Source organism: Anas acuta, chromosome 18, assembly GCF_963932015.1.
Source record: "Anas acuta chromosome 18, bAnaAcu1.1, whole genome shotgun sequence".
Lineage (NCBI taxonomy): Eukaryota > Metazoa > Chordata > Aves > Anseriformes > Anatidae > Anas > Anas acuta.
The window spans coordinates 7,189,643-7,205,775 of NC_088996.1; the positions used below are offsets into that span (position 1 = coordinate 7,189,643).

Genomic DNA, 16,133 nt, shown 5'->3' on the forward strand with positions numbered 1-16,133 from the left:
GAGGCCACGCCCCTTTCCTCAGGCCCCGCCCCAATGCCTCAGGCCCCGCCCCTCCCGCCAGGCCCCGCCCCGCCCCCTGCCCGCCGCGGCCGCCGATGGAGGCCGAGGCCGAGGCGCGGCTCCTGCTGCAGGAGGCTCGGGAGAGCATCGAGGCGGCGCGGAGCTACCGCCGGGAGCTGCGGCACCGCCTGGGGGGGCTGCAGCAGGCGCGGCAGCAGGTGCGGGGCCGTGGGGGCGGAGGGGCCGCGGCGGGACGGACCGGGACGGACCGGGCGCTGCCCAGCCGGGCCCTGCCCGCCGGTACCGGGGCCGGCCGTGGCACGGAGCGGGCGGGACCCGCCTTGTCCTAGGGGTGCCCGGCGGGGCGGGGGCAGCGCCCGGGAGCCCGGCTCCTGCAGAGCTACCGGCACCCCGGGGCCGTGCCGCCAGCGCCCCGCTGAGGGAGCCCAGGGGTAACGGGACGGGACCGGGGCGCTCCCGCTGCTCTGGAGCCGGGCCCGGCACGCGGAATCCCGCTGGAAATCCGCCGGGGGTGCCCGGGGCTGGGGGGCAGGAGCCGTGCCCTGTGAGCTCCTCTCAGCGCCGCTGTGCCGGGAGCTCCTCAGCAGGACGGGCTGCGTGTGCCCGGGCTGGCTGTGCCTGCCCAAACCCAGGCGCTGCAGTCTCAGGGTGTCTCCTGCTAACCCCACACGTCCCGACACCAAACCTGTTTGCCTTGCTGCTGTGGCCGCTTGTCTGTGTCTGTTCCTGCTCTTGCTCTCCGTGCCCATGACCACACGCTGTTTGCCCACAGAGAAGCAGCCACACGACACCCACACGAGGGTTCCCCCAGTCCCTAAGTGCTGAGTGCCTTAGGCTGGGGCTCAGGTAGCAGAAGTTTCGTTGCTTGGGGACCAGTGGGTGCAGGTGATAGGAAAAGCACTTCAGGGCACTTACACTGTGTCCTCTCCTTTCGGACCGATGGGACGAGATTTCCCAGAGCTTTGTTTCTCTGCGTGCTCAGGACTGTGTATGTCCCAAGCCCCGAGCCTTGTTTGATTTGTATCCACACGTAATGGAGGTAGCGGGCTTAGAGAAGTGGCTGCTCGGCCTTCCTCCACCCCACCCCTGCACAAAGCCGAACACTTCCTTTTTTCTGAAGCATTGAAATAGCAAGAGAAGGGAAACCGAGCTGTGCGGCAGCTGTAGAGGTTCGTGAATATTACTTGAAGAGGAAATTTGTTTTACCTAACCAGAGAACTTCCTGTGTTGGTTGTCTGTAGTTCTAAAGATCTAGAAATTACGTGTAAGGCAGCATGCATGTTGCAGCATTTCCTCGTGTGTGTAACTTACACATCTTCATACGAACAACTTTTTTGCCTCTGACTTTTGCAGTGTTAGTTCAAGGGTTTTCAAATGCATTTTCTTCCTTAGAAGTCAGATTCAGTGAGTGTCAATATTTTATGAACACTTGTAGAATTTTCTGTGGCCTGGCTCCTCCAGAATCCAATCAGATTTGCTGTTCACCCCATGCTGTAACCCTGAGCACAGACAAATTCAAAGGTGGTTGTTTGGAAAGGATTGAAAAAAAAGCAGCTTTAGTAGGATCTTATAAATCTAGTGAGGGGATGTGATCTGGAAAAGGGGTTTTATATAGACTTCTGAAAGCCTGCTGTCTCCTCATTCCACCAAGGATTGCTTGTGTGTGATGGCAGAGTGGTGTTTGAATGGAATCCTAACAGTTGTGAGGGCTGGCAGGGCAGGAGGACCTACAAAGCATTCAGACTTCTCTGGCAAGAATTCCTCAAGTGAAGCACAAGTAACCCAAGTTGTATTCAGCTCAAGCCCCAGAAGTTACCTTGATTTGCTGTGCTAATACGCCCTTCCCCTGGTCTGCGCTAGTTTCTTTGCCTCCTTCCCTGCTGTAGGTGTGCTAAATGACTACAGTAGCTTGTTTGTTAGCTGCCTGTGGTCCTTTTTTTAAAGCTGACTTCACACACAGGTGCAGATGAGGTGCTTCAGAACAATAAAAGCCATGCCTGGTCTTTGCCTTTATCCCGAGTCCTTCTTTCCTGTCACCTGAATTTAGATCAGAGAAAGCGCAACGCTGACCAGAGATGTACTCGAGCAACACTTTAACGATTTAAAAGGGACCCTAAAGAAGCTGTTGGATGAGCGACTGATGTCATTGCTGCAGGAAGTGGATGCTATAGAACAAGAGAGCATCAAACCGCTGGACGAATGCCAGAAGCTAATAGAGCACGGAGTCAGCACTGCTGATGATCTGCTTCAGGAAGGTAAGGCAGGACCCAGTACCCAGCCTTAGTTCTGCCTTCCAGTGTGTCTCTTTTCAAAGTCTTTTCTTAAACGTTCCTGTTAACATCGGCATGTTTGGCTCATTTTGGACTCCTCTCAAATTAAGCGTTAAGAAGAGATTAAAAGTCAGGTAGTCTGAGGAGCTGATCGATTTTTACCTTGTGCTTTAATATTTAATTCCAATCCTAGGATGTATGTGTGTCAGTGCAGCCTTCTCTTAAGGACTGGGAGTATCTGCTTTTGGAAATGTGCCTTGCTGCAGGGGTGTCCTGCACTCCACCACTCTAGAATGAGTTTATCAAGCTGCTTTGAAATAAAATGCATCTCGGGTACCATATAGCAAAATGTCTCTGGTCTTACTAAGTTAGCAACTGAGTCCAGTAGAATTTCAGGTGTGAATAAGCTTTAATGTCTGTCCTCTGTAAGGATAAACTTCATCTGTTGTGGACCAGTAGTTCTCATCATGGAATAAAATCATTTAAAATTTGAATATATCTGTCTTGAAAAGTGACATACTGTGCAGACTGAGTGAGCAAACGTTTGTCCTAACATTTTGGACTCACAGAAAGTTACTTGTAGGCCCCTTCCAACCTGAACTAACATATTTTAAGTTTGTACCCTACTGACGCTAAATACCTAGGCAGAAAGGAATGTCACTCTTGCCTGTTTTCCCCAGACTGGAGAACCTACTGGGAGCATGTCTGAGCCATGAGTATGTTGGCAGTTTCCTTGCATTGTTCTCATGTCTCAACTTTAACTTTCTTTCAACATGATCTCAGTTCTGTGAACTAAAGGGTATTGAGCAGCCTCCCTTGGGTAGGAAATGTACCAGCTTGCACTCAGCTGTGAGCTTAGTGCTTAAAAAACGTGCTGGTTTGGTACTGCTGCGCCTCCTGCTCACAGGAATAGCGACAATATTTAAGGATTAATTTATTGGTTTATTTCCAGCACCACAGCTCAGGGACAGCTGGTAATCACCTTGTTTTTATTTTACATCTCAAGTTACTGAATCACAGGGTGGTGACAAAGATTGTCTCTGCCTTCTACAAGTTTCTGTCAGATCTCCTGAGGATATGACTAGCTGCGCATCTCCCATCCCACGGGTCGCTGTTGTCTCTGCACACACACACACAGGCACTGCTCAGTCGTGTCGATAAAGTGAGCCGAGATTGCATGAGTCAGAGAGGAGTTAAGCCTCCATGCTTATTAAATCTCTTGCTGCCAATTATGACGTATGCTTTTCATTAGAGATTTGTAATGTTTGTAATTCTCCATTTGGAAAAGAACTGAGCTTGCTTATGTTGTGAATTACCATAAATCAGATAGATGGAGCATACATCCCTGTAAGCTGAAGTGCAGGACACGACTTTATATGGAAAGCTTATAAGAAAACTTCTGTTTATCTCCAGACTTTAATTCATGGATTACTTCATTCATTATGACAATACTGACCACTTACATTGTAGCAAACAGAGCAATGGGTGAAATTATTTTTCGCTTTTAAGCTACTGCTTTTTGATTTTCTGCTCAGTGAAGGTGCTTTACTTTTTTCTTACTTTAAAGCAGATGGAGAAAGGGATTTCTGGCATCCAACCCCAGTTCTGCTGCTGCTTGAGACCTGAGGCAAATTATTACGTGCTATGGATGTGTCTACGGGAAGTTTGAGAGCTTCAGAAGTTGCTAGATAGGCTTTATGTTGTTAACTGTAATTTTATTTTCTAGCTAAGAGTCGAGCAAAGGTGCTGAGAAAGCTTCATGTTTAATTGGCTGTTCGTGTCAGAACTGGTTATTCTTTGAAGCAAAGTATGCCTTACTTGGACATTTTCTCATTAGTAATATTTCTACCATTTGATTCCAGGAGAGAGTGCAGTCCATGGAGATGTGGGACAACAGAACGAAAAACTTTGCAACTTTACAAAAAAAGCTTTACATATTCAGCTAGATAGGTAAGATACTGTCACACTGAGGTGGTTGGAGGCAGTGGCACATGTGCTGCTCCTCTATGGGGATTTTTTCTGCTTTGAAACACAAGTCCTGTCTTCCATTCCTTTAAGAGATTTATCTGAGCTGTTTCTCTCCTGTTTATTTCATAGGCTTTTTTGGGTTTGGCAGCCACAGAATGGAGTAGTTTTCAACCTGCATATGTTCTGTAGAAATACCGGCTGTTTATTTGTCAATGGTGAAACCTCTCCCTGTGGAACAGCCTGTGTTACAGAGTATTTACTGAGAAACAGACAGTTTGGTTAGGGCTGAAATGCTGGGTGTTTTCTGAGCCTTTTAAGTTTGAAACGCACGTGCCAATTTCTGCAGCTGTTCTCTCTTTGCAAAGTTTGTACAGATTCAAGTGCATGGGCAAAACATGAATTTGTAGAGGCTGGCCCCTTTCATTACAGCAAACTCTTCCTTTCTCAGCTTACCAGAAGTGCCCTCCTTGGTTGATGTGCCTTGTTTATCTGCCCAGCTGGATGACTGCCTTCTTACCATACTGAAAAATGAAATATTCAGACATGGAACTGTAGCATCTCGCCCACCTGTACAGTTAGAGGAATTTGTTGAGAAGCCTGGAGGTATTTTAGTCCGATGGTGTAAGGTAGGTAAAATATCCTGGCTGAAAATCACTCAGGCTTTGGCTTTCTTGAAAGAAATTGAAAAATCTCCTTTCATTCTAGATTCTCTGCTGCCTTCAGGGAATAGTGCACTCCAGTGTGTAGTTAAAAACTTCAGAAGATATTTTTATGGTAATGGCCTCGTTTAAAGGCAAGGTAATCTGGTGACGTTGTGGTTGGTGCTGAGGCTTGTGTCTGCCTGACGGTGACACTTCTGCCTCAGACTCTTGCTGCGTGCCCTGCCTCCATGTGCGGGCAGAAAGGACCAATGCATGAGTGCACCTCTGCCATGCAGTCTCCTTCCCTGTCTGTGGAAAAGTCGGGAGGAACAGCTGGGAACACTGCTGCCCCTCCTTCCCACGCTTAAACAAGTGCCAGATGCTGGACAAGCAGGCACTGCCTCCTCCATGTTCTCTTCCCACTAAACAAATAGCAGAGAGTAATCCACCTGTGCTGCTGTTGTACAAACACGACCAAAGATCCCTGGTGTGTTTCTGACAGATGTGATTCACACAAAGCCATTCATGCTGTGGAACCACGTGCTGCTTTTGTGTGGCAGCAATGGCTAAATGCTGTTGTTGAGACTGAACCTCATTGCTGGGGTGGTGCTTTGGTTCGGTTTGAAGACGCTTTAGCAGACCCAGGATTATCATCCAGAGGAGGCTGAACCTGTTCTGTTAGGCTTTTACACCTAAACACGTTTGTGTTCTTAGGGAAATAGAGTGGATGGAAAGAGAAAATATTTTAATATTGGCATTAGCTACTCAAGGAGTCTCTCTTTGATATACAAGAACTATTTTTGAGTAAACCATTGCTATGTTCTGATGTGGTTTAGTCATTGTTGGACAGCTCTACGTTCCTTGGCAGCACGAAACAAACTTTTGTTTTTCTAGCAACAGCCAGGCATTCGTCACCTTACCTTGTAAAGGATGTGGATTCAGAGTGTGAAAGCATAGGCACGATTGTAACACGTAGTCTCATTTTTCTGTGTTATAAAGAGTTCCTGAATTTGGTCATGTTTGAGTGATAGTAGAGTTTTTGTGGGGGGGGGGAAAAAAACACTCTTTTGACTTAGAGATATCAAAGAATTGGAAGTTTTTCCCTGGAACGGATTATGAAGGATAACTGTGAACTCTTCTTGCTGTTAAAAGTTGGCACTGAATTTTGTCTCCAAATTTGTCTTCAGCTTTTGCTTAAGGATCTTGTTATGTCTCTGCTAGACTGATAAGCTCTGCGTTGTTCCTTCTGTAGCTACTTCTAAGCTGTGATCAAATTCTTTTTTTATTAGTTGTTTTGGAGACTGATTTTATTTTCTATAAGGCGTGCTTTCTGCTCTTTAATTCCTTGTGACCCTGAATTGCCTCTGCTGACGGCCTGCAATATGACCCTAATGTGTGCTGCTTCAGAGGTGGAAGGCAAAAAAAGGGCAGGGTCACACATTAATTACATATTAATGTAATACGTGTTTCTCTAGGTGGACGATGACTTCGTACCACAAGATTACAGACTGCAATATCGTAAGAGCACTGCCAGTCACTTTGAAGATGTGTATGTTGGCTCAGAGACAGAGTTCATAGTACTGCACATTGATCCTAATGTCGATTACCAGTTCAGAGTCTGTGCCCGAGGAGATGGACGGCAAGAGTGGAGTCCATGGAGTGTTCCTCAGATCGGCCGCACCACGCTAGTGCCCCATGGTACTGTTTCCTTGCTGTTCGTCTTCATCTTAATTCCATCATCAGCATAGTGCTGAAGGTCCATAGCTGAATGGAGCTGCTTTTTGTGCAGTGGTGGGGTTTCCTTACCTATGATACAGGTGTGATGTATGATGAGCTATCTGTTCTTTCATACTAGAAGTTATTCTTTGCTGAACTTGGATTTCAGCTTGGTAGTGTGAGAGGCAGTGAGCTGTTCCAGCAGGCAGCTTAGTGGTTAACCTTGGAAACCATCTCTGAGACAGTGCTTGCAGGCCAGAAGTCAAGATTTTTTTCCCCTTGTCTCCACCCTTCCTAAAATTTTTTTGATGACCAAGTTATCTTGTATTGAGAGAGAAAACCTCAATTTCATCTTCACTTTCAATTTTGTAAATGCAGTGGGTAACAGGTTTTCTTTTGCCTGCGAGATGACTTCACAGGGATTGCAGCACAGAGTAAACTTCTGGCAAACCCTGTGAGCTGGAAAATACATTCTGTGATTATAAAGGATTTGGAAAAGAAATCTCTCCATCAGAAGAAAGCAAAACCAGCCCGTGCTCTTTACTTAGCTTAAGCTTCATATGAGGTAAACTGAGTGGACATTGCAACTGACTGTATTTTGCACGGACTGTAACTAGTCTAATTGAAGTTCATGCTTCTATTTTTTTTTTCTTTGAAGAATGGACAACTGGTTTGGAGGGTTACAGCTTGAGCAGTCGAAGAAACATAGCACTTCGAAATGATTCTCAGTCATGTGGTGTGCTCTACTCCAAAGCGCCTACTTATTTCTGTGGGCAAACATTAACATTCAGGCAAGTACTTTCTGGATAGCTTTTGTCTGGTGCACCTACTGTGAACTGAAATTCCTTCTCTTGTCTGTTTTATCTTAATTGTGTGTAAACCCGAGTCATGATACGTGTTTGAATTCTGTATTAGCTCAGACCAAATTAAGATATCATGTCTGTGTGAAGTCTGAACATCTTTCTCATTACTTCTGCTTCCCAACTCTAGGAGAACACCTGATGTTTTTGTAGGACCTGCACCTATCTAGCACAGACTAGAGTGAATTCCTGAGGGAAGGTGAAATATAGCCCATGGTGAGCAAATCTGTGGAACACGGAGTTTTCTGTTGTTTTGTAGCATCTCTTACTGGCTTGCTAGAAGTCAGTGGAGACTTTCCATTGAGTCTTTTTAGCTTTGGGCTAGTGGGTTCTTTTCTTCCCAGACTATCCACATTTTGATGACTTTGGATGGGAAAATGCATGTTTTTTCAAGACAGATAAGGTTTGACAGTCTGGCACCACTGTCTTTAACCTCTGAGATAATTATTGCTCAGCAGACTCCTGGCATTAGAAGGTCTTGATTGGAAAAGATATCTTGTGAAATTCAAGCTTTACATTTGATACAGAATGTAATTAAAAACTTTGGCAGCTCTGCTGCCTGTAGTCATTTTCCCGAGATAACACTGTTTAACTGGGTGTGAGGAACTTCCTTATGGGTTTGTCAGCTGTAGTTACAGACCTCAGAGACTCTGAAGCTTTATTTCATCTTTCTCTTGGTTAAATAAAACTACTTGATGTACAGTAGGCAACCCCCAAAGATAATTTAAGGGCGTTGTTCATTATACTTTTTGTAACACGGTGTGTCATTTCTCCCTTCCTGATAAATTATCTTGAGATGGTTGTAGCATGAGGATGTATTCAGTTGTCCTGTCTGGGATAGGATAAAAAGACCCAAAGCTTTCATTTGAAATCTGTTGCTAGATGTAACATCTTTTGGCTCAGAAGTGCCTGTGAAATTAAAGGCAGAACTTTGAGGTTTCCCTTGGTTCTGTTTCAGACCAACATCCTTTTATCTTTCTCTATTGGTAACACATGAAAATCTTTACAGTTTAGTAATGTGGACTTCTCTCCAAGATGAGATTGTTTCAGGATGGCAGAGCAGTAACAAGCACGTGTCCTTGAGAACTGTAATGACATGAATGTTACGATTGAAGACAACCTGACAAATCAGTTGTTTTCCTTTTCCAAGGCTGGAGAGTAGCTTCCTGTTTCAGAGTGTGTAAGATTTTGCTAAGCTGTGAGATGTAATATTTGGTGCTTGGTTTCTCCATCTGTTGAAACAAAAGTATATTCACAAGGGGATAAGTGGGTTGCAGAGCAAACCAAGTAAGCGAGGTTCACGTTACAGATGTTTGTGAAGCAGCTTTGTATTCTTCCAGTGCATTCAGGACACAGGAATATCTCATCAGTGAAAAGTGAAGCTGTAATAAATGCAGTGCTTTGTATCTGGTTTTAAAAGATAGACTGCTTTAGTTATCCTCTGAGGTAAGGCATTTGGACTAGTTGGAGGAAAAGAGCGTTGCTTTAAGTCAAGACTCGTCCTGTTTCTCTGCAGCCTTCAGGGAGCTGCCCTCGGGAAGGTGACGTTTCTCCCCAGGGACCAGCTCTGCAGCTGTCTCTGAAGTTTCCACTTGCAGTAGGGAGCCACAGCCAGTCTGGGCAGGGTGCTGATTTGAGGACATCCAGCAGAGGCAGTGTGAAGATTGGGCTGCCAGGAGCCTACCACACCTCTCCTTAAAGCTATTAAAAGGAAGCGTGTGTGATCACCCATAGATTTACTTCTCTGTGCTCTGAGACAAATGGAAACTGGTGGTGGTTGAACTGTTTCAGTGTGTGTATGCAGTGACTGTGGCAAAGTCATTTGCTCTGCAGCACTGGAAGCAGTGAAGGGGATTTGAATGGTGTTCCACTGAGCATTGTTCCTACCATGTAAACAAATTTTAAGTCCTCAAAGATCATAAAGGCTGGAAAACTTTGTTAATGTTGTAGGAAAGATCGGTCCAGTAAAGCAAAGCTTAGGAGGCTGTGTAGTGATGCTCTGTACTGTTCTTGAGCTGGCTATTTATTTATCACTGTAAAAACAAAACCAGGTAAGGAGAGGAATGGTGATCTATGCCATATCCTGGCCTCCTTTCCCATGCGAGAGAGGGAAGGCCACGGGGGAACTGTGTGGTTGGCCCTTGTCTTGGGCAATTGTGTTGTGCTTCCTCTTTATGGTGTAAGGAAGGTTTGGGTCTTTCCTACTTGGTATTGGCTCTCTAGGGGTTAAGGATGGTGGTGTAGTGATGCTGGAAAGCCTGGATGTGATGAATACAGAAGTGCATGATGCAAAACATGGCCTCAGCCGGGATTCACTGAGAGAGCTGAACCTAAACAGTTCAGTTGGTCCTAGACTGGCTGCTGTGTAAACGATCCCAGTCTGGGGGTACCATTGCTCCTACCTCACAGTATTTGCTGTCCTGCTGCTTCTGTCATCGTTTTTTCTTTCTGCTGCTGCTGATCCAGGTTACTTTCACAGTGCTCTGCAGAAAAGGGTGTACAAAAATGAGTAAGTGTGGGTGCAGATTGATAGGATAGAATTCTTACTTTTTAATGGGTCTATAACTATGCCTTTTTTCTTTTTTTCTTGTCGTTTGTGGGTTGGAAGTAAGTGTTTGTACTGACAGAAATCTCAAGAAAAGCTCCTTTAACTAGGGATGGAATGAATTAACATTACCTTGTGCACAAAGGCTTTGCTGTTTATAATATAGCTGTTTATAAAACTTCACCAGTAACTCAGAGTTTAAAATCTAGATTAGGGTACAAAAATTAATTCAATTTCTCATTTGAAGTTGTTTTGGGAAAGCATTGTGGATCATTTCCAAATTAAAAGATTCTTGGGTATTTTAACTTTTAATTTTGTTTTGCTTTACAGCACAAGGCTCTTGCTATCTTAGTGATATTCCCAGGAGACTGAAAAACAGAGTGCAGCAGTAAAACATGGTTCCAATTTTATCTTCCCTGTTTGTCTTGACAGAGTTAACTCATTGTGTGCCAGCCTACTGCCCAGTTTAATTTTCAGTTCTTAAAAGCTTCTGCTTGAGGTTTTCTGTTGTTTGACAACAACTGAGGATCAGCGCTTCTCCTTCTCTTAAACTGTACAGAAAATAACCATCACTTTACTTCCTAGAAAAGACCAGTTGAGTTTCCTGAGTCACTCAGACTCTCCCAAAACTATGGTTTAGCACCTTTCAGAAAAGGCAGTACATGAGAAAAGACCCAGAGACAGAAGCACCCTTACTCAGCTGCAAGAGCCCAATGAATTTGGTGAAAGCCCTGGAGCACAGTGCAGAAGTCTTACATGACAGGGTGTTACAGGGAATTTCATTGTATGCTTTTGTGTAAAGCTTCAGGGTTTGACCTGACTTTTTGGTTGGTAGAATTGAAACCGTGGGACAGCCAGACAGACGAGACAGCCTGGGAGTGTGTGTGGAGCAGCAGAATGGCTACGATTCTTTGCAGCGGGACAAGGCTGTGTGTATTAGCACAAACGGTGAGTCAATCACGTAACTGAAGAATGTGATTTTTTTCCCCCAAATACTGCAGTCCCTAGTCCTTTTTATCCCTGGATAATACACAAGCAACTTCACCCATGTTGTGTGTATGCTGCTCATGCAGTTACCATCTTTGGTGAGATCATGGATCTCCTGCATGCAGTTACTGCAACCTATTTGATGTGACAAAAAGCAATGTGACAGGATTGCCTTTCGTTTCTACTTGCCTGCCAAACACAGGCAGCCTTGCATGTTGGTATGTATAGAAAATGAGAAATAATGTTTGATACCTTGACTGTTTCAGGGGCAGTGTTTGTAAACGGAAAAGAGATGACAAACCAACTGCCTGCTGTTACTTCTGGATCAACTGTGACATTTGACATGGAAGTTGTGCAGTTAGGACCTTCCAGCAATGAGGGAGGAAACTTCAAGCTTAGAGTAACCATTAGCTCTAACAACAGGGAAGTGGTCTTTGACTGGGTACTGGATCAGTGCTGTGTCTCTCTGTATTTTGGATGTTCGTTTTCATACCCAGGCTGGAAAGTTCTGGTGTTTTAGCAGCTCATGTGAGTGAAGGGATTCTTGTTCTTGCTATACTCTGTAATGTTAAAACCTGGGTTTCCAGCTGTTTGATACCAACAATCTTTATACTACTTGAACTCCGCTATATTGTACTTCCTACTGGATTCATTTCAAAAAAAGTTGTGAAACATTGGGATTTTTACTCTGGAAAAAGCAAAACAGGCATTGGTGTAGACATTAATTTAAGCAAGTCCATAAGACTTTACCCTTTTTTTTTTTTTCCTCCAGACTTGAGTTTTGTCAGTATTTTGTTGTACTCTAGTCTCAGGGTACGCTTATTGTATGAAATTAACTTTGCTTAATGCTGCTGTTCTGTGAAATAAGCCTATAAATGTTAGGGGGTTGGAGGTAATGGACCAAAGCTTTATTTATACCACTCATAAAAAGAGCAAAGTATTTAGAGCAGTGATGCCTTGCTATGCTTCCTTGTACACAATGCTGCCTTAATAATATGAACGGATAGTGGGTTCTGCATGCAACCACGGTTTCTTCCATGCACGGTACTGTTCATTTCCCCCAAAACAAGGATGTCTGAGCCATGGTGTTTGTTCAGATATGTACCCAGTCTGTTAAATGACTTGGTTTTATCTAAGTGCCTTACTTCCATGTATTTCTTGAACTGTTCCCTGTATCTTAGAATAGATTTTCTAGAGTAGTTGCAGGGTGGTGCTTACATCCTCAATTTAATGCTGACACTTGTCTCACATTAGACCAATGCCTACAGCTGGACAGTTACCCTTCTCTGGTCTGAATGTCTTTCCTAGTTATATTTTACTTTGTAGCTGATGTCTGGGTGGTGTCATGCTGAAGTATGACACGTGGATGGCAGCCATGATTCCTCACAGAGCCGTGTTAAGATGCAGAGGCAACTTTCTGCTGTCCCAGCAATAGTGACCTTGAGGTGGTTTTCTGCTGTACAGGACTCCTAGTAATCCCAGCTGTTCACTCGTACTATTACAGGGGAGTGCAAGGCCTCCCCTGCTGCAGGTGCAGCCACTGCAGCCAGCTGAGGCCACAAACAGTGGCGTGCTGTCTGAGCAAGCTGGGACTGCACCTGGAGGTGCAAGTTAGGAGGTAACAGAGAAGGGCCTAAGGCAGGCACCACTGGTACAGATTTAACCTGTGGCAGTCAAAGCAGCGTACAGTGTGGTGCTAGTTTAACTCTCTTCTCACTGTAGTAGGATGGGATAAAAAATTACTAGGCATTAATTTAAAATTTACATAAAGTTACCAGTATTTCCCTTAAGAGGGGAATAAGATTTATAATAAACTTGTCACATGGACTATTCCTGGTCAAAAGATTAAACTGCATTTATTCTTTAAAGTAATACTCATTGAGGACCTTAAAAAAGGTTTTCATTGCATTAAGTTCTATTAAAAATATACATTTCAACATGTTAGAGGGGCAAGTTCTTTTTATAAAACCTAGACAATCACCCTGCCCTTTTTCACCACTTTCAACATACTATATTATCCCTTTATGCTAGCATAAGTTTAATTAGTGTATTAATACCCCCCCCATTCAAATTGTCAGTACAAAAATGAGTTGTCCTGCCTGCATTTTGCCCCAAGCATTGGTAGTAGGGGTACATGAATTTCAGAAGATAATGACAGCTGATATTATTACCATTTACAAGAAAAAAATTGAAGTTTCAGAGGAATTGAAAGAACATATAGAATTAATTAGAATGTATTATAAAACATGAAGGAAGGAGGAAAGACTGGACACCCACAGGTTTATTATTCTTCTGTGCTAGCAAGGAAATAGCTGCAGCATTCTTAGTTAATCAAGTGTAACTATTTTACTTTTAGCATATCCTATACTTCGAGTTCCTTTGAATTATTGTGACGAGTGTTGTCAAAATCGTGCTGTCTCCCAGCTGTCACATCTTGAATACAGTTCTTATGCTATAGCTGTGAAAGTCAAGTAGATGATCAAACTGTCAGTTGTGTTTAGGGGATCAGGCTGGCACTCCAGCCAGCAGCCAACTTGAATCTTTCTCCAATTAGTAGTGCTGGTAATTTTATTAGTAAGACTTCAGGTGTCAGGTACTAGTTGTAACTCAGTACTTTTACTGTATGGAAGTTAAAATAGTGAATATCTACATTTCTGAGGAATAAGCAGCTCAGGTACCTCTTCACCTGCTTTTGGAGGGCCTAGTCAGACTTGATTCTGCAGGATATTTACCAGCATAATAGATCATGAAACTTAAGTCTTGAATTCAGGTACTTCCACAGATGGTAATGCCTCGTCAGTTTGTTCTGCATATACACAGAAAGCAGCTTAAGATGACTGTGAAGGGCTACCCAGGAGGCCCCTACTGTTCCCCTTGAGAGCTGAGGATGGCAATAGACTATATGGTTCTTCTGACCTAAATTTTTAAGTTGCATCTTGAACAGGGCCAGGTTGCCAATTTTGTATTTCTAACTGAACGTAAGACTAGCTGCCCAGATCACAAATCAGGTACTGTACAACCACCTCTTAGGAGCAGCCTATCTCAAACCTGGGAGGGGTGAAGAATCTCAGGGCAAGACCTGAGTAAGAAAACAAGGTATCTAAAGAACCAACATAAGCTTGGATTAAAAAAAGGGTTAAGTTCCATTCTTTCACAGCGACATTCAGCTAGATAGAAGACTTGGCACATCCTTTACAGTTTTTCACCTCTAGCTATTGGAGCCTTGCAAGGCTCTAAGAGCGTTAACTGCCTATGAAATCCTGAAAGTTGTTTTCTGAAGCTAGTACATTCTCTTACCTCAAAACTGAGACATTTGTGTCAAGTGAAATTTGTTTTTTTAATAAAGTTTTATCCCACAGCTGTGTATGTTGTAGTAAATTGTTGATTGGGGCATAAAAGTGGGCACCACTGAGTTCACCTAACAAGAACATAAATGCATTCTGTAGCACTGCATCTGTCTTAGCAAGAGCTCCTCAATTTTTTCCTCATTTTCGTCTTGTTTCTCATAAGTCCTGTATATTCTTTGAGCAATTGTTTACTTTCATGTAGTTTAGATCTAAACTGACATCTCTTGCAAAAATATTTTTCTTTCTTTATTAGTGAAAGCATTTCTCACTACTTCCCTCAATATTCAATCTTACTAACATGTCTTTAGTTTACTGCTTACATTTCCTTAGTTACATTAAATGTTGCAAATCTTCAAAGTAGATTTTGGCTACCATTACCAATAACCAAGAAGCGGGTATTTAATCCCCTTCAAGTTAGGTCCATGTTGAACTAAAAGTTTTTCTTACTCCCTTAGTTCTGTTTTATCTGCAGCCTACTCCCTTTCTTTGGGGTCTTTAAATGGAACATAACTCATGAAACCAGTAACTAAGGTAGTTGTCAGGGTAACTTCCTCTCAAGTACAACATTCACATCGACAACCTACTTCTGAAGTTGTAGAGTATTTGTCCTAGAGTACAGCTTCAGTCTTAAATCAAGCAACTTAGGAACAACGGGTAACAGTCTTGGAAGGGAAGACTTACCTACTTCATCAAAAACTCTTGCTTTCTTGGTTGTGTCAGCATGGAAGAGCAGATTTATAAACGAGCTGGTCTAACAGCAACATGTTTGTCCCAACACTGGTTGATGATGGCACCAAACTGTTCTGTGAATTGAGAAACACTTCATTTTGAACAACATTGTCAAATTTGTCCTCACAGAATGGCTTCTACATTCTCAAAGTAGAAATAAAATTGCTGGTTTTGTTTGTTTTGTTAAGTGATTACTTTAACATAGTAAAGAGCACTGTTCAAATTGTGACTGCTCCATTCCAGGCAGTGAATCTCTACCTTCCTACCCCACCTGACAGTATCTCAAGAGACAAAATTGTAACTACAGTCAAAACGCTCAAAGCAACACACACTTAAAGTTAACAAGTTCATATAACAGTTTTGACTGTGGTATTTAATGCACTGAATTTAACATTAGTCAAAGGTTCCAACTTGGGGTTTACAGACCAGGTGTGTTTAAGTGACCACCAAGTACCATAAAAATCTGCCATGAACATACTGAAGGCTAGATTAGGACTGTGCCAGTTTTAGGAAAAAACGGTATACCAGACAAGCGCAGTACAGTTTACTAAATCTAGCTGTCATTCTGTATTCATTATATGAATTATTTTTAACATGGAAAAAGGTATTCAGCATCAGGTATTCAACAGCCACTGTTCTGCTTTCTGCTGAGCAGTGCAATTCCTTCCTCACTTCTTTCTGCAGTACCCATCCTCCACAATGCCAGAAGCAGTTTTAAACTGATAGCAATTTAAACTCTGCTCCAAATAAAGTGCATCTCGTAAGATGTTTGAAACATTAACCACTTGTACATAAATAAGACATGTTTTGTAACTAAAACATTGAGCAATATGCTTCATTCACACAGTTTTTCCTCAGTTACAAAAATTACAGTTCTAAACAGTGACACACAACTTGTCTCAGGTACTTGCTTCTAACCTCAAAAGAAGAGAATTAAAGTTCTTATAATACAGCCAAAATCTGGTAATTTATGGCAATACCTTACATACAATGAAAAGACTGGACAGATACTTAGCTACTTTTATGCAGCACAGGAAGAGCATGAATCT

General features: G+C 43.2%; 1 protein-coding gene across 1 annotated transcript; it reads left to right on the forward strand.

Annotated features, from left to right (window-relative positions):
• The first annotated feature begins 56 nt into the window (after positions 1 to 56).
• Positions 57 to 14,366, forward strand: CRLF3 (cytokine receptor like factor 3). Its single transcript, XM_068654994.1, has 8 exons — positions 57 to 218; positions 2,069 to 2,276; positions 4,154 to 4,241; positions 4,708 to 4,885; positions 6,376 to 6,598; positions 7,275 to 7,407; positions 10,857 to 10,969; positions 11,275 to 14,366. The coding sequence occupies exons 1-8, from the start codon at positions 96 to 98 to the stop codon at positions 11,526 to 11,528; spliced, it is 1,320 nt and encodes a 439-aa protein (XP_068511095.1). The 5' UTR covers positions 57 to 95; the 3' UTR covers positions 11,529 to 14,366.
• The last annotated feature ends 1,767 nt before the right edge of the window (positions 14,367 to 16,133 follow it).

Excerpts from the sequence above, each read along its gene's own strand:
- CRLF3 (XM_068654994.1), top strand. The coding sequence starts at position 96 with ATGGAGGCCGAGGCCGAGGCGCGGCTCCTGCTGCAGGAGGCTCGGGAG. Across the intron at positions 4,886-6,375 it reads TTTTAGTCCGATGGTGTAAG|GTGGACGATGACTTCGTACC; the intron begins GTAGGTAAAATA and ends GTGTTTCTCTAG. Across the intron at positions 7,408-10,856 it reads GGGCAAACATTAACATTCAG|AATTGAAACCGTGGGACAGC; the intron begins GCAAGTACTTTC and ends TTTGGTTGGTAG.